At 49.5% G+C, this 18303-nt stretch overlaps 1 protein-coding gene across 3 annotated transcripts in view; it reads left to right on the top strand.

The window, feature by feature from the left end:
* inpp5a (inositol polyphosphate-5-phosphatase A) overlaps positions 1-18303 on the top strand; it is a 90981-nt gene that overhangs the window by 28980 nt on the left and 43698 nt on the right. For all 3 annotated transcript variants that reach the window (XM_029834697.1, XM_011602854.2, XM_003963620.3), the window contains exon 5: positions 17576-17639. In XM_029834697.1, coding sequence (XP_029690557.1) covers positions 17576-17639 — 64 coding nt within the window. The remainder of the gene's footprint in view (positions 1-17575; positions 17640-18303) is intronic.

Here is an 18303-nt window from a genome sequence, read left to right as displayed (position 1 = left end):
CATCCACAGAGGGAGACGCTCGTGCGCACACGCTGCCTCCGCGGCCTGCAGTTGTTCCAGGGCATTTTAATGGGACATTAAAGGCAGGACAGGAAGTAGAGCAGCGGGTGGGGGGGGGGGATAAATCAGGCTCCAAGGCTTGACGGGACGCCCCTGTCTTCCTGCTTGTGTCTTCCACCCTCACCCTCGGAGAGTGTGAGCGACGTGCACCAACGTGCCGAGCACCCGCGTAAAATAAGAAACTTACAGAAACAGGGAAATATATTGTAAAGAGGAAAAAGTGGAGCCTAACCAGAAAATATAGAGAAATATAGAGGAAATTGGCAAGTTTTAGCTTCTCCTCGGCGATATTTAGAGGCTCATTTCGCTCTGCTGCTTATTTTAAGATGCAGCCGGTTGAAGGTGCGCAGTTGTTTTCGTGCTTGAATTGACGTGACATTTGGCCGCTGTTTGACTGGAAGTAGAGTATCGATATGGAGTTTTCAGGAGGAAATATGGCGATGGAGGTCATTAGTATGCAGTAAATAAGCTTGTGTGCAAAGAATCTGGTGGAGAGGGCAACATTCAAAGTCCTTAAAGACAAGTAAAGTGAATTATAAGAAAAAAGAATCTATTTAATCGTGGAAGAAACCGGGGAGTTCATGAAAACATGAAGCCTCCAAAGTCCTGGAATATTTCAATGGATGAAAACTAGGAAACAGACAAGCTGTTGTTGGAAAAGTGTGAAGAGGGAACAGAAACATCTCATGATCCAAATCACATCACATGGCCTCTTTTCTCAACACGAACGGCTCCGTCTCTGTCGGGCTGCCTGCCGACACCGGGAGCAGGAAGAATTCCGAAGCCTGGAAATGGAAATCCGCTGAAGGTTCTTCAAACTCCCCTAAAACCGCCTTTCAACAGCCCACTTCCTCTACGTTTAATGGCGATAAATCTGCGATTGAAAGGGCGATTATTCGGCTAAATTGCCAGTGTCAGGAAATGCTTGGGAGTCCATTTTGACTGCTTTTCCCCCGCCGTTGTCCGTGGACGGCTCCCGTCAGGGGCTGCCAGCAGCTCCTCCTCTCTTTGTTGGGAGCCGTAATGCAATCACCCCAACCGCCTCGGCCGCGCAGGAATTTATGAACATTTAGTGTCCCTCTGCGATGACGGCTTCTGGCTGTAAGCAAGTTTACTGCAGGGCCCAGAAATACTCCCATTTATTGCCCTTTTTAATGCAATCTGCACCACTCACCTGTTCCATATTTTTACGACGAAACAAAAACCAGCTTGTAGAGAAAGTGGGGTCATCGGGGGAGGCTGTCGGCTGTTCCGCCTGTTGGTTTTACACGCAGAGGTTAACTAGCGACATCATCCCTTCTCCCCGTGTTTAAGAAGGCCGCAGCCGACACATAAACTCCTTAAAATATTGCTAACTTAATCCAAGAGAGCTTTTATTCCAATACGGCGCGAAGTACGCCACCAACAGAGGCCACTTGAATAGAGTACATGTCAGCGCGTAACGTCGGCACGCCATAACTCTCCGCGGCCATCAGTCACGCCCGCAGGGCGGCCATAAGTGCACACACCACGCATGGGGGTGACAAAACCGCACACACACACACACACTGAGGACATGAGTTGAGTGACAATCAATGAATCTGCCATCAGATATAAGTTATGAGGGGGAGAGTGGGCATTCTCTGCCTGGGAATATTTTGACTGAAAATGTAGATATAATTAATAGATTGTGTAAAGAGGTTGAATGATTGATGCATTGATTCCAAGCGGCTGCCCCCCCACACACACACTGGGCAGGAGCTACTCTCACACACACTTTAAGATGTCCACCAACGCCCACAGAACTTCTTAGACAAGACTCAGGCCTCTCTCGCCGCCTGATTGGACCTGATGAAAGAATCAAGTGTCGTTACCACGGTTACCTTTTCATCTCTTTGGTTGCCGCTGCAGTTTTGACAATAATTTAGCTGTTTTAAACCTCATTGTAGGGAGAAAGACCAAATCTGAGATTCTGGCAAGACTAGACAAGGTGTGTGTGTGTGTGTGTGTGTGTGTGTGTGTGTGTGTGTGTGTGTGTGTGTGTGTGTGTGTGTGTGGGGGGGGGGGGGGGGGTGGAATGTTGTGTTGGAGGTCTCCAGCCACAGATAATGATGTGATTCCAGCATGGGGCGGGTCTGGCGTTCCTCTCCACCGTCCATTATAACAGCCCCCCCCCTTCAGCCACGGAGGGGGCAGAGTGAAGGTGAGCCTGTCATATCGATCTTTTTAGGGCTAAAATATGAGCCACTTTACTCTGCTCCCTGGCGTGGTGATGTGAAAAATAATAACTCGGACCCAAATTAAAAATATTGATCGCTTAGGAGGTGTTGAGAGCAAATAAACACCCTCTGAAGGATTTTTATCCCCCTCCCCCTCCTCCCCCCGCGCCGCCCGTCCCCGCCCGGCCGTATAACCGCTTCGGCGGAAGGGAAATAAACGCCCACCGTCTTGATGTTAAGTCTTATTCATAATAATCCTCCACCGAACTGACACTCTTTAGTGTTTCCAGACACAATCAACAAGCTTTCTGTCTTTAGGGCGACTCCCCGACCCCGATCGATCAGGCTGTGACTCTATAATCAGGCATTAGCTCGCCTGTGTTCAGGTGAGCCCCCTCCCATCCTGCCGACCCCCCCCCCCCCCCCCGCGATCTCGGAGCCGTAATTTTTTGCACATCCCGGCTTGACTTTTTTATTCCTTCCTCGCCGTAACAGATGAGCTGACACGGGGCCATCAAACGGGTGGGAAAACAATTGCCACAAGGTTAATTTTATTGCCTGCTCCATGCATTTGTGAGCAGGCGGGAGGTGTCCTCTGCCCGGGTCCTGATAAATGGCCACGCCGAGTGGGCAGGAATGAAAATGAGAGGGGAGAGGCCAGGCGCGGGGGGGCGGGCAGGCGGGGGCCCCCAGCCGCTCCCACCTGAAATTGAAATCGCACTCAAAATTGGTATTCTGATGTATAAGAGAGCGGATGTTCCGTTTAGTTGCACTTTGACGCCCACCTTCTCCTCATACATCCAGAGGGGGTTCATATCGGCGCGTCCCCACTCCTGGGCGTGTCCCGAGGCCGGCGTGACGCTCGCGGCTCGTGGCGATTGTCCACCAGGACCCTCGATCTGCTTGGATGGAGATATTTGACCGAGCATGGAGGGTGAGGACCAGTCGTACTGGACGGGCAGCTGAGTCCTCATGGATCTCTCCGGGCTCTCTGCCGGCTGCCGTTGGCGTGCGTGCACGCGCGCGCGTGTGTGTGTGTGTGTGTGTTACCTGCACACTCTCAAAACACATTGATTCATCTGCTGCTGCTTCGTTTCCACAGAGCAGCTGACCCTGGGCGGCGGCGGCCATTATCCTGCCATTAGTTAATCTCTCAGCTTTGATTTGCATAATCCTTTGGCCCATTGAGCCCTCTCCTCTCGTAGTCTCCAAGGAATGAAATCAATCCCCCCCCCCCCCCACACACACCGGCAGCACACACACACCCCTCAGCACACACACAGGTAAATCACACCCAAACCTCCAGAAGGAGGCTGCAGTTACACGTTTATCTGGAAAAGAAAGGAGAGTAGAAACAATATCATATCAGCCACATTTTTATTCAATCCCACGTATTCAAACTGTAGAACATGTCTTTTTAAGCTGATACATTATAGGATAGATATATATTTCAAATGGAAAAGGGCTTAATCTGAGGATCATCTTCTAGTTTGACTACTCTGAATCACAGAGTTTATATTCCTACAGATCTTCTTCTGCCTTTGGGCGCCGTTCTTGGTGGTTTTGTCCAGCGGGCTGCGAATGCTGCTGGTCGTCCACCTCTATGGATGCCAGTGATACAGATCGCTGTCGGAGGATGCAGGATAGCGTCCGTTCGGGGGGGGGGGGGCAGCCTGTGTCTCCTGCTGTTGGGGAGCCGGCAACCTTAGTTTCTGAGCACTAATCTCATCAACAGCGGCTGGATTGACCTTAATCACCCTCGGCGGAGTTCTCCTGGAGTGATTGCTCACATTGATCAAGGAGGACGTAACGCCCACCGTCCACACTCCACCCGTGACACCCCCCTTTTCCAAATGAGCTGGTAATTAATATGGGCTGGCTGTGCAAACACCAGTCAACAGGCGGCGTGATGGATCAGACGGCTCGGACGCGGAGCGCTCCCACGCCAAGCCTCGCTCCAGCCCCTCCGTGTCCTTTACCCCCGGTTATCAAGCATGCGGAGCGTTGCCCACCCTGCTAATTAAATACCCAAAGGCCGCCCTTGTTTTTCAGCTGGGATGCTTTCTGTCTGTTCACTATTGGCATGTATTTAATAATTCATTGGCCCGCGCCGCTGAGGACACGCCGCCCTCAATCCGCTGCTTTAACAGCTCGCAGCATTACTGTGTTCATTTCGGGGAAAATGAGCTTGAAATTTGCTTTCGCGTTACATTTTTCTAACCATCCAAAATGCCAAGTGGAGACGGAGACGCGGCCCGACGGTGGGAATGTTACGCAACGACCCGTTTGATGACGACACCTATGCCGTCCATTCATTTTGCCTGCTCGGAGGCGTCCCGCGCCGTCTGGGTGTGGTCACATTTTCACCGGATTAAATCACCGTGCGGGGATCGTTTTGGAAAGATGGTCGCCCTGGTCGACCCTTTAGCATTCAGTCGTTCTTGATGTCAGAGAGCAGCTCTAAAAATGCCAGACCCGTCCCTAATGATGCTGGGAGCCCTATTGAAGCGGTGAGGTGTAGCTTTGGGGCCCCTGCGTGGCCCCGCGCTGATCTGATGGGGTGTAATTGGTGAACGGGGGCCTGGATGGAGCGAAGGGCTCCCTCTGTGGCTCCTGAGCCTGTCATAATAATAACCAACAATGTGATCATTTCATTTCCTTTTCACCTACACATCACCTTACTTTACAGGAGACCACACACACGCACACACAGGCACGCACGCACGTGCGCAGCCATGGGATGCTACCGTTGCTCCCATTTATTTCCCTCCTAGCGCGACTCTAAATAGCCTTTCAAAAGCAAGTCAGGAGGGAGACAAAACTAATCGAATCACAGTTACTGCGGGGCTTCATTCTATAGTTAAGTGCATTTTTATTGTGTAATGTTTCTTTTTAACCCCCTCCCTACACCCTCTCCCACCTTGTCCACCCCCCTCTACTTTCCCTCCCTCCCACCGTTCATCTAATATGGCCCTAATTGGGTTTGGTTGTCCAAATCCGATTTTAGCAATTGGGTTATCCCGCTCAGAAATTGGAGAGGGCTGTGGGCTGGCATGGGTCGAGAGTTAATCCGCTTTGGTTGAGACCTCCTCTTGGTGACTGCGACGGTGCCAGTTCAAAGATTTTTACCTGTCACTGTGGCCACGGTTCATCATTCCCCCCCGCTCCTCTTCAGAGACGGAAAGCTGCGAATAAAAAAGAAGCCACAAACAGACGCCATCGCACAAATGCAGCCATCGGTCTCTGCCTGTGCAAATAATCCCTTTTAAATGGAGCATTAACGTGCTTAATTACTTTAAAATTGTCATTTTAATTTGCGCTGATATAGTATTGATCATACAAGCTGAGACGGAGGCCCCTCAGTGGAGCGGTTGATGTGGAATTAAACAGGGCCCGGTCCTCCTGGGGCTTGCCTGGCCTGTCCTCCTGCAGCCAGAAGAGGAATGACATCCTCGCTCTAATGAACTAGCAGCATGCGCAGACATGAATTTCAAGCCCCATCAGAGGAGGAAGGAAATAATGGGGTTTGGGGAGCCGTGGTGGGTTATTCATTCACTGCCATGCACCAATTCTCCTGTGATTCATCCCCAGTGCCCCCAGACCATCTCTGCCTGTTTGCCTGCCGCGTTCAGGCTGGCTGACCTTTCTCCTGCTTAAGTGTATATATGTATCCATCCCTTTCCTGGGTCCTCTTTAGCCCATACCTGTGGTTGGGGGCCTTTGGCATCAAGGCTGAGGCTCCTCCAGGGAGCCACCAGCTCCACCCTCCCCCCAGGGGACTACCGAGGTGTGATTTTTCTCAGCCCATCTGAGGAAGATGGCAGTTTTCTTTCAGAATCGATCCCCCCCCCCCCCCCCCCCCCCCCCCACGCCCGGTGTCAGGCACATCTGGTAGAGATCAGGGGCAGGAATTGTTACATTAAATCAAAGCAATTTCTTGGAGGCAGCGCGTGGCTCTCTGGGTAAGGCACTGCACGGGGGAGTAATTACAGCAGTGGAAACAACCTTTTGACACGTGTCTCCAATGGACACACTCAAACAATCGCACTATACACGAGCGGGTTTAATCAGCGGATGTACGAGGGAGAGACCTGGAATGAACAAGGCCTGGGACATGCCAGCTACAGTCTTTATTTTGCGAGACAAAGGGAGCATCTGTGAACGCCAAGAGGGTTTTCCTGCTGGAATGTAAGAGTCCAGTTATCAGACTCATGAAGTGGCAGATGTGACCTGCCTCCTGGTGTCGGACGTGGTCTTTTTCTCCCGATTTAACAAGTTTGGATGAAATAAGCGACGCCTTGTCGTCGTTTGAAATCTTAGCATCGTGTTTGATGACCGACCCACAGCCGGATCTGCTCCCTGTAACTTGAGCAATCTTGTTGGAACCCATCTACCCCTCGTCTGAAGCCGTGTGTTCAGTTCAGACTAGTGTCACACCTTGTTCTCAGGGTGGGGGAACAAGGACCTCCTGAGCTCCGTCCCAGCAGGGGCGCCACTCAAAAATCTCTTGAAGACACAGCTCTACCGAGAGCATTTAATGTTCTTCTCCTCTTCACTCCCTCCCCACACACCTGCACTGGTAGTTGTACCGGTTGTTTGGGAGTTTTATTGGGTAAAAATGCAAAAGTTTACGGACGAACTCTCCGTTTGCACCAGGAACCGGAGTGGTGTGAAAGTGATATGAAAACCGGCTGTAGGGCGGCATCCCTGTATACGCAACTCTACGGCAGGCGACCGTGCACGTAGAAGACTGGCAAGACTTGGTTTTCTAGTTTAGCGTTGTTTGGAAAGCAACTCCACCTCTTCCTTATTTGTCTGGTCCGTTACTGCCAACTACTGGCTGGCGCGTGTACTGCAGCACATTTGGGTCTAGGTGCACAGATCTTTTTCAACTGCTTCAAAACTCTGGGGGGAAAAAAAAAAGTGGTGCGTGATTTTTATAAACTTGTCTACAAATCTTTCTTTCTTGTTCTCCCCAAGGACGTCAGGAAATGAAAGCCAAACAAAGCAACATGACTGTCATGTGATCAGTCGCTGTTGACTTGGCCCCGAGGTCTGGGCTTTCTCCTGGAGCTTCCCGCTGTTCCATAAAAGCAGCTCAGAGGTCTCGCAGCAAAGTGAAAGAGGAGGGGAATGTTTGGGCGGGGAAGGGGGGGGGGGGGTCATTTGATTGCATTACTTAGGGGATGCTGCGAGGTGGAAGCCATCCTGACAATGAAAGCTAAACAAAACAACAAGCTCTTTTCTTTCTTGGCTGGCAACTCCCCATGACAGATATCAAGATATCTCCAATACAGGTAATGGACTTGGCAAGACCTTGGGTGGCCACGCTCGGGCCTTCTTCCTCACTTTGTCATCCAATCACCTTATTCTAATGCTATTGCAATGTTTAGTCAACCAGCCGTCCATTTACATCACCCCGTAACCACGCAGCCGCACCACAGGAGCACTTAATAGAATTAGCAGGTATTGTGTAGCACATCTTAAACACATAGGCCATTTTGAACGCCACACTTCCCCCTCGGAGCTGATGATCCACAGTTTGCTGTCAGAATAATGGCATCACAAGCTTTTGTCATAACTCTGTACCTGCCCTCTCGTGCACTTTATGCAGATCTTCAAAGGCCTCGCCAGTGCCGGGGTAGCTCGTTCAAACGCAACGCGCCTTTGTTGCGTTATCCAACTCTTTTTCACCTGCTGTCCGTTAGCAAATATGATGTCAAACCTCTGAAGGTAATTATAAGGATAATTACAAGCATTTTCAGCCGTCGGCATATAAATAGAAAGTCCAGATGAGCTGAACACATGGCTGGGAATGTCACGCGTCCTCTCCTGCCCTTGACACAACCAGTTCTTTTCCTCCCTAAATATCAGCACTGCAAACCCATCTTTCAATGAGTCTCATATGCTTCCTTGTTTGTGATTAATGCAAGAAGAAGCTCCCATCAAATAATCTGAAAATTGTGCCAGGCCTTTATTTTCTAATGCCATTAAACCGGACGTATGTTTGTTTATTTGGAATGACTCATTTATGGGGTCAAGGAAACTAAATAATCTCTTTGTCCCCTAGCAGCCTTCCCTGTTAAACTATTAGCCATAAAAGGGCCCGTGCGCTCCGAGCCGGAGGGCGTGTCTGCCGGGTGTAATAACGAAGGCCTTCCTTCCTGTCCTATTCCACGGCCGATTGATTTTTGTTCGGAAAATTAATGCAGTCGCTGTACGGCTGTAGAGGTCACAGGCACACGGGCGTGAGCAGATGAGGGGCGGCGCTCCGCAAACACAAAGGCAGCGTGTTTCTCCGCGATCTCACGAGTCTGCTTGATGAAACTGGCCGCGGGTTCGTTAAAGGCCAGCGCATGGATTAGCTTTTGATCTATTGTCTCCCCGGCAGTTTCCTGCCCGCGCTAAAACGCGCGTGATTGATCAAGCAAACACGGGCCGATACACGGGCGCCTCCGCTCGCTCGCCCCGACGTTGCTCCGTTTTGTTGCTTTTGTTTTATGTCGCGCGTCGGGCCGTGTCGACCTGACAGCGGCGAGCGGCCTCGTTTGAAACATGGCTTCCCAGACGTACCCTAGCAAAGCATGACCATATTTCAGCGAGTAATGCTTCTCGAGTGGGAGCCAATCGAACACAGAAATGACCCAGTCGGCAGCGTCCGGGCACAAGTTCGCGCTACGATGGCGCCCTGTGTTCCGTGCTGTAGCTAATTAGCAAGTCGTTAAAGCGCCCTCTAATCAGATTAGGTGTTACGCTCTTTTGGTTGAATTTGGGCTCTTCATTTTAACTGCCTAATGACATTTCTTTTCTAAAAAGAAATGCTCCTTCAAGAAATAGCTGACATATTGGCCTCAGAGCTCTCTTTATGGCACAAAGAGCTCGTGGACTCTCCTCTTGACAGAGGACGCTTTTGTGTGAGGAAAAAGGAGGCGATAAAGCGGCGCTGTGGACAGGGCGGTCTGCGAACGCCACCCGATGCATTTAAAACAACTCTGCATGGTGACGCACACACCCGGTAATAGCTCAAACACGTCCAGCAGGTCCCACCACCATGAAGCCACCATCATGCCCACATTCTGGGCTCCTCTATGTGTGGCGCATGACCCCACATCCACGATCTTCATCTCGAAATCTCAATTCTGCATTTCCTTGTTACCTATTGATGTACAACACGGTGTTGGGTCATCTGTTGAGCGCTCAGAAGGGGCCGAGCGACCTGTGGGGGCCCCTCCAAATCCTCTTTTCCTCCCACGTTTCTGCGGGTGAGATATTTACAGGAGAGCGGGCTGCCATTCCGACCCCTGGCACCAGACCTCTGTTCGCCGCTCGCATCTTAAAGCCGCCTCTAAGACGGAAAAGGCCGGATGCTGGGATTGTACCGATAAAAAGAAACATCTGCGCGGGAAAAGTCCCCCGTTGTTCGCTCTCTTTTTTTAAAAATGTATTATTATAATAATACAATACGAGGGGGGGGGGGGGAGCCATGACATAATTTCAGTTATCTAAGAAGCTGAGGCTGCATTTACATTTGCTTTTCATGCAGCGTCCATGTGCTCTTAGGGGCGATGCACTGGAGTATAACTAAGCTAGCATGGAGGATATCCAACCATTTAAATCAAGCCTCTGGGAATTTTACATAACACATCATTGGTTTTTACATAAAGACAAAGACGGCCACAAAGAGCCACCGGACTGGCGTCTTAGCCTGAGACGAGCTGCCGCGTGTGTTTTTGCAGACTCCTCTAAAGCTTCACGCTCCTGTGGTCACTGTTGTGCTGGGAGAACGCCTCTGCTCATACCCAGACAGAATACAGTCAGAAAGCAGCTTATTTTTTTTTTTTTTAATACATCAATGGGGAGAAAGGAAAAGAAAAAAAAAAATCATCTTTTTCTCCCAAATGTGACCTCAGAACTGAACCCGCATCGCCGTTCTTGAGTTGGGTTTTCAGGAGAACGCTCTGCTCTTTGGGCCCCGGGGAGATACCGGAAGGCGCCATCGATCGCGCGGCGGGGGGGGCCGTCATATTTCACAGATGCCTCACCGGACGGCTCATGATGGAGACACCGTTGCTTTCATTTCGGAAGAGTTGTGTTTGGACTAAGGGAGCAGGAAGGCTCGTGATATAGAGAAATGAGGCCCCCTCCGATACATTTCTCCTCACAAGTGACAAAGTAATGCCTCGAAGATGCAGCAAACTGATATATTTCATTAAAGGCGATGGAGCTGTATCTCACCGGGCAGCCAAGGATGCCACTTTGTCATTACAAGGCCGCCGGAGCGAGCGGCGGGCAGCATGGGACACAATCAAAGCTGCCTCTGGACAGCAGCTGACTGATTACTTTTCCTGCTGACATCACGGCTTTGACGACGGTCCCGGGCTCCTTCGGGACAGGTGCTCTGCTCAATACTGATTATGGGACTTCGCCTACGTCAATGGTCACTTAACCTCGAAGCGTGGTTGTTTGTGTGTAACCTCTGGGCTCCGGTGTCGTGCTAATGAAGGAACCACCAACCAAAGATCGTGTAAAACAAGCTCATGTGTGGTTTAAAAAAAAAAAGGAATTGGAATTAGTATAAATAATTAAGGAAGAGGAGCTCCTTTGATTTAACCAGACTGGGTGCTGTCTGATTCTAATCCTTCTGCTCTCCTTACTGTCTTGGATGATCCTAACTTAATCAGTTCTTTCACAAATGAGGCCGCATGAATAGGCGTAATATTAAATCAGATAATAATATAGATTGATGAACAGTCCATGACAACATTAGCAGCCTTTCCAAACGGCAGAGATGAGGAAGAAGGGGGAAAAAAAAAAAAAATCAATGAACTCAAAGATCTGTCATTTACATCGGCCGCTCCCCCTAATGGGAATACTTTACAGATGAGGGAATTATAAGTTGAAATATTCTTTTTGATTATTGGACATCCATAGCCAAATATGATTTACATTAATGAGCATAAGTATATTAAAGGCATTTTATCCCCCAGCATCTGAAACAATTGAATAATGGTTCTGGCAAGCGAGCGGCGGCCTCCGAAAATAGAGAGGAGGTAATGTCACTTTAATTACTAATGGATACCTCAATTGTTCAGGCTTTGATTTTTCATCTTTAGGAGCAATCTAATAAGGCAAATATTCATCATCTTCATATCCCCCTTTTAAAATGATGATTTTGTCAATCCCAGACGGCGCAGCTATTTAAAGAAAGTGGCCATTTAACCCCGCCGGCCTCCGAGATCAACGCTTTATTTGAAGATTGCTTTCAAATGATTATTCCCTTTGAAGAAAGAACAAAGTCTTTTCATGGCCAATTGCAGATGTCAGATGTATTTAGTCAGGAAGCTGACCCTTTTTTTTTTTTTTTTTTTTTTTTTTTGAGCAACGGTCCCCCCAGGATGGTGTGTTACCGGCTCGCTGATCAAACGCTGCTCTTTTGATCACGTTCCTGGACATCCCCCCCCCCCCCCCCCCCGACTCGTTCAAACCGCCCTCTTGTTTTGTAAAGTTGTAAAGTTTATGATTTCAGAAACGATTGCCCGGGTTTTGATGGGTAAAAAGTAAACTGGAATCAAACTGGGACCGCTCGAGGTTCACAAGGAGCACAAAGCAATTTACGACGGCATCGATATTTATGGCGTTGCCGGGGGTTACCAGTAGTTCTGTCAATTTTTGCCTTCATTTTTTTACCTCCTGCTAAATGAGTAGAACAGTCCAGGCTCTGAATCAGTGCTGAACATTCCTTCATATTTTTATTTGACTTTAAAGGAAAGGAGATGGGAAGCGCTGCTCTTCTCATTAGGTAGGTGGTGAAAACATCAACATTTGCTCAACACTAAATCCATTTCCAACAAGAGGTGGATTCATCCGTCTTTCCCCAACCACAAACTCGTCAGGTCCCCCCCCCCCCCAGACAGGCAGAGGTGACCTGTTCTTCAGTGACAGGTTGCTAAGCACAAATAGACATCTGGAAACGCCGTTGTTGACTCGTTGGATCGCCAGGAAAAGCAGAACGTCGCCTGTCCCGTTCAGACAGGAGCACTTTAACCACGACGAAAGAAGCTGAACCCCGGGGGGGCGTTTTCCCCAATAAGGTTATCCGGCTGGACGGTTTGGAAATAGGATCAGAAAAGTTTCGGCATCACAAAGAATCTGCCTCACATATATTGTATTCACTTTTTTAATTGACTTCTTTTTAGGGTGGGGAAGGGGGGGGGGGGGGGGGGGGGATGTCATTGTGATGGCTTTATTGCTTTAGACCCCCACGGCCGGGCAGGTTAGAGGAGCAACTGCACGACTGATGAGCGTGGCAGGAAATTGGCAGATGGAAGCATCCATTTCACCGCTAATTAGGGGCTCAAGAAGCCCGCCAACTGACAGGGTTCAACTGGGCAATGTAGTGCCTGCCAGCTCCCATCCCGTGCGCTTTATAAAACGCTCTTTAATTCCCCGGCACAATATCATTAACTTTGTAAGTGGATGAACACAATGGACAAGCAATTTAATTAACTTCTACCATTGAATGTTGGAGGGGAGAGTAAATGAAATTAATGCACAATATTTCCCGGCGAGGCAGCCAACCTTGAGAGCGGCTCGGGATTGTTGGCAGGTCAGGCGCTGCCGTGGCTCCGGCCTATTATGCGCTGTTTAGACCCATCCATAATATTTTCCTCAAAGGAAATAAAATCAGTGGTTTTGAGATCAATCATGAACGCGCGTCGCTCTGCATTCTGGGAGATTTCAGAATAATGAAGTGGAAGGCCGGAAGCTCGCTGCCAAAGAGCGGTCCAGGTACCGCCGTGATTTATGCCGCATCCCGGAATTTCTGGAAATAGCTAATCAATAAATGGAAATAAAGGTTGGATTCAGAAGACGTAGCGGCGGTTACTGATGGCAGATGACACAATGGAAATATCCGTCACTTTGTTTCAGATTAGGGATGCATTTTCCCTGCTGGGTCATTTATCCGGGATTCCGCGGCTGCTTGTTTCGGACCTGGGATTCGTCCTTTTCCTCCACACGTGCGACAGAACGCGACACCTAGGATGTCAGTCAGGTCCAGATCTGTTGCTGTAGCCTCTCCTGACCTGTTTTTTCTTTTTTTTCCCGCCATCGCTCCACTCGGCCTGTGTTCGAGTGGTCTTAAACTGCTGTTCCTGCTTTAATTTGAGCGGATCAATACGGATCACTGATGCTTTACCCTGGAATTCCGTGTTTCTCTCCCAGGGCGGCTTCCAGGACCGTCCCCAGGAGGACGGCTGATTTAAGGAGAGCCGAAGCTCGATTACTTTGAGATGACTAAATTCATCTCGGCACGTTTCCTTTTAGTTTATCTTCAGTCCCAGTTTTCTCCTCACCTGCCCCCCCCATCCACACACACACACACACACACACACACACACACTCCCGGTCGCTCGCTCTCCAGAGACAAGGGCCCCTTCAGGACGTGACGGATGGCTCCGACACTCAGGCCGCTTTCAAATCACAGGAAGTGACAGAGGAAGTTTTAATGAGAGTTTTGTCTGTGTATCCAGTCAGGCCTGCAAGGCAGCCGATGAATAATAGACACTGTGGCTCAATACTCTGAATACTCAATCAATGGAGGTGGGAGAGGGCCTTGGCAAACACGTATGGCAGCCTGTGGTGGGTGGTGGGCCCCGGAGGGGTAAAGGTTGCTCCAGATTCTCCACTTGTATCTCTGCTCACAGGAGAAATCCAGCTTCTCTATTGATGCTTCCGGGGTGTTTTCCTTCCATAGATGACAAACAGGCTGTTTGTGCACAGAGGTGCTCCTTTAGCTCCAGGTCCCGCATATCAATAGACCCCAAACCGGGACACAGAGGAGCCATCCTGAAATGTCTTATGATGTCAGAGCTGCTCTATTGTCTGCTGGAGGGCTCACTCGGGAGTGTTTAGTATTTACACGTGTGTGGATGCTGGGGTGGTGTGTCGCCGTTAGCATGCGTGGAAATGCTCCATTTCAAAGAGAGGGCTGGTTCCTGCGAGCAGGACCTGCACAGTCACCGCAGCTCGCTCCCCATTATAGGTTATGGTTTTTCATAGAGTTAAAATTCCTTTTTTCCCCATTTTATTAGCGGTGGTAAAATGCCGGGGTTCGTTATTGATCGCGTTGCCTCCGTGAGCGGCACATTTACACATCGGAGCCGGATTGATTGTGCGAGCCCTTCGCAGTCGTGAAAACGTTATTACACCCCCCCACCAGATTTGAACGCTCCAACGAAAATAACGAAACTAGTCGTTTCCCACCGCGGATGGGAGTTTAAGTGTGCTGCGAGGGCTGTTGCCCAGTTAACCCATCACAGGATACAGATGCCGATCGCCCGGCTCCATCAGGCCATACGGGAGCGCTTTGCCAGAACATTATCCCAGGAAGTTGTACAGTGACACAGTGATGACACGGGAGTGTGTGTGTGTGTGTGTGTGTGTGTCAGCTCTCTGGGGACTGGCGACTCTCCCTCTGCACAGATTGGAGGTGAGACCTTGGAGAAAAATTATTACTTTTATGTTTGCTTTATGGCTCATTTTTCACATTAAATGCAGAAAATCTATCCAGAGGTCAGAGAATTCCTGCTTCCCGCTGCCTGCCAGGACTCATTCTCGCAGCCCTCCGTATCGATAAAGCATTCAGCGGAGCAAAGTCTGCAGCCTATGTACTGCAGCTCTCCACTCTCTATGTCCAGCCGACAGTCTTCTGGGACTCCTTCAGCCCTTGTCTGCTGTTTTTTTTTGGGGGGGGGGGGGGGGGTCTACCTGCACAGAGGCACATGCACAGTGATGGGGGGGGCACGGATGCGTCTTTATCTGAGGGCAGCGAGGCAAATACAAGCTCTGATAAGAGGTAGAATTGCTAGAAGGAGTCATAAAACGCTGCTTTTATGGCCTGCTTATTGTCTTTCTGTCTCCAATTATGGTGATTACTCATTTGCCCTCAGCCCCCCCCCTCCCTCTGCTCACCCGGTGCACTTAATAGACCGCATTTTACTAATGGAAAATTAAGTAGCCACCCTGGCAGTGGGGTTTATAAATATGTAAAATATACTTTTAATTATTTCAAGTGAATCTGGCAGCTAATCAATAAAGAGGGACGTGACAAACATACGTTTGACACAGGCCATTATGAAGCCGCTGGTAAAAGATAAGCACGGCCTGTCAGCGCAGTCCGACCCTAATGAATATTTTGAGGCTGTCATGCGAGGAGACAAATGGATTAATTGCAGCCTGCTAATATAATAGCTTCTTCATGAAGAGGGGGGAGAGCAGAGCAGCTGCCAAGTTCGGAACCCCGATGTCAAATAAATATTTATCTGGGTCGGAGGTTAAGTAGATTTTTGCGATTACGCGCGCGGCCGCTTGAGCCCAGCTGTTTGTCGTTGGTTTGAAAGTGGATTCGTTCTGATTTTGCCTGATGCCGAATGATTTTTCTTAATTGAATAGCGACAGGTTTGGTGGGGGCGCGTTTAAAAGTTCCTACACTGAGTTCTTCCACAGATAAATATCTTTAAACTTGGGATTTTAACGCTAACGCTAACAGCTTCCCAATCTTGTTTGTTCATTTTCAGTGAGAGACATGGAGTCACGGAATCAATTATTTCCCGAGTAGATTCAAATGGCATTTGAAGCTTTAATAGAGTGGAATGGATCATCTTTTCCCGCCACATCTTCCCTCCTGTCGTTTTTCAAACCTGCCATTTTTCTTTGTCTCAGCGCTGAAACATTCACACAAACAGCAGCTGTTAGCGTCCCGCCGCTGTTTTGACAAATGGCGCGGCTCTCCCTCCCTCGGCCTGTTTTCCGATCCATCTCTGTCTCCAAGTACGTCGTTGCTGCTTTTAAGGTGAAAGCGAACATAAAGAGGAGTGAGCGCAAATAAGTGCTGGGGGGGGTGGGGTGGGGGGGACTTCCAGGAAGCCGTCCTCTCAGGATGGGAAGCTGTGACCTTGCCCAATGCCCGCCGTTCTCCGCGCGCTCCCCACCCACTTGATCGCCTCCTTCTGGACGTCCTCTGTGGGAGCAGAAGACAGAAGGGAGGGGAGCTCGGGGGTTCTGGTCACCAGTCGCCCGTGCTCATCAATTAAATGCGCGACGCCGTGTTCTGTCGGCCAAACTTATATGTCAAGGAGATGGGCAGGACCTCATGTTTGTGCTTTTGACAAATCAGCAAATGTTTAATCTCAAGATGCACCGACACTCATAAATAATGCAGAGGCCGGGGGGGGGAGGGAGGGGGGAGAGGTGTCTGAGTCCGGCCTTCCAGACCCAAACTCTTCATGTTCCAGATGACGCCTCTTTCCTACCCACCTTTTCCAGCAGCCTCTCCGGGCTCTTTCCCCGTCATCTCCCTGCTCATTTGCTCGTTCTGGTCTTTATAGGAAAAGTCACTCATGGTCCCGTGTTCCTCTCTGAGGGAAGACTTAAATCATCCTGAACCAAAGTTCTGGTATCACACACAAGGGATTGAGCTTGAGCTTTGCCTCCATTTGCCCTAAATGTAAAGCGGGCGGCAGAAAGCAGTGTAGTGGACTGTGAACCGCATCAAATCCCCTCCACTGTGCGCCTCTCACTTCTTCCCACACACTTTGATTGGCTTGTTCTTCAACTGGGAAAGTTTCCTGATTGTTCACAGGGAAAATTAAGATTTTAAGCCTATTGAAGTTGATCTTTGCTCATTGAAAGGTCCATCTGAATGTGTTCTTTGAAACCTCAAATTGTGGCTGGCCACATTAGAAAAGTCTGAGCCTGAGAATGGGGTTTGTGGGGTCGCTGCCCACAGCACCTGTTGTTTTGGCAGCGAAGGTTCGCAGCATCCCGTCGGACGGGGACGCCACAAGTGTGTGTTGGAGCGGGTTAAAGATCATTAAACCCGCTTAATTCGTCAAACGGTCTCACTGGATGGCGAGGAAAGATCGTGAAGTGGATTTTGGGAAATTGTTGGGATTATTAACAGCTTCTGATGTTGCTGAAGGGTCCTTTTTTTTGCCTGGACATCCAGCATGAAAGGTCAGAGCCAATTTGGTCTCTAAAGAAACCAGCTCAGTCCAGATTGATGCATTGTTAAGCAATTTTTGGATCGTTTTCTGAACAATTACCTCAAGAGGCCACAGAAGACTAGTTGTTGGAGGACAGGAAACCCTGAATAAAGATCTGATTCTGTTGCTGGCCGAACCCAAAGCAAAGGCTGCCAATATTCCATCTGATAAGACTATTGGGTTATTTTATTATCGGGTCAGTTATTGGGCTTCAGGATGTTCAACGTGTGCTGCTTCAGGGGTGAAAATCTGACCGTTTCTTCTTTTCCCCAGGCTCTCGGAAGTTTCTACTTTATCCACGAGTCTTTGAAAAACCTCCACCAGTTTGATTTCAAAGGTGAGTGGCCCTCCGACCACCGAGCACCCCCCCCCCGCACACACACACATCCCTGTCCTGACATGAAATCCTCTCACGGTTCCCCCTCATTCCACCCCTGCACATCACACCGCACACAACCATTTGCAGGCTATTCCCGCTTCCATCAGAACTGGGGGGCCTAGATTGGTCCAGAGGATAATGTAGAAGGAGGAAGACAGAATGGTAATGCTTATTAATATTAGGATTTAATTCATAAGATTTCAGGCCTCCGGTAATGGCGTGTGGCGGGTTATTGGACAGTTACGGCGGTCTCATCAGCCTGTGGTGTCAGAGGGCCCCGGGATCCAGCAGCCGCGCTAATTAAAGAAGGGATATAGATGTGGAAGCGCCCCGCTTCATATTAGACCCAAGTCAGCATAAGCACCAGTGAAGGACAGGGCGAAGGGTCGAGGGGGAGAGCACCAGTGCACCAGTACACACTCGGGATTAAACATAAACTACTGTACACACACACACAACCCCAACGTATTTACGTCTAACTTGTCCTCTACCTGGAGCTAAGTGACGTATATGTCCGTATATGTGCTGCAGCTCCCGCTGGACTCAGGGCAGATGTTTATAGCTGAATCAGCCAGTTGTGGCCCCCGACGAAAGTTACATAGTCAATAATGACCCGAGTTAA

The sequence above is a fragment of the Takifugu rubripes genome, chromosome 4, assembly GCF_901000725.2.
Source record: "Takifugu rubripes chromosome 4, fTakRub1.2, whole genome shotgun sequence".
Taxonomy (NCBI): Eukaryota; Metazoa; Chordata; class Actinopteri; order Tetraodontiformes; family Tetraodontidae; genus Takifugu; species Takifugu rubripes.
The sequence above is the reverse complement of the archived record's forward strand: the minus strand, read 5'-3'. Positions and strand labels throughout refer to the sequence as shown.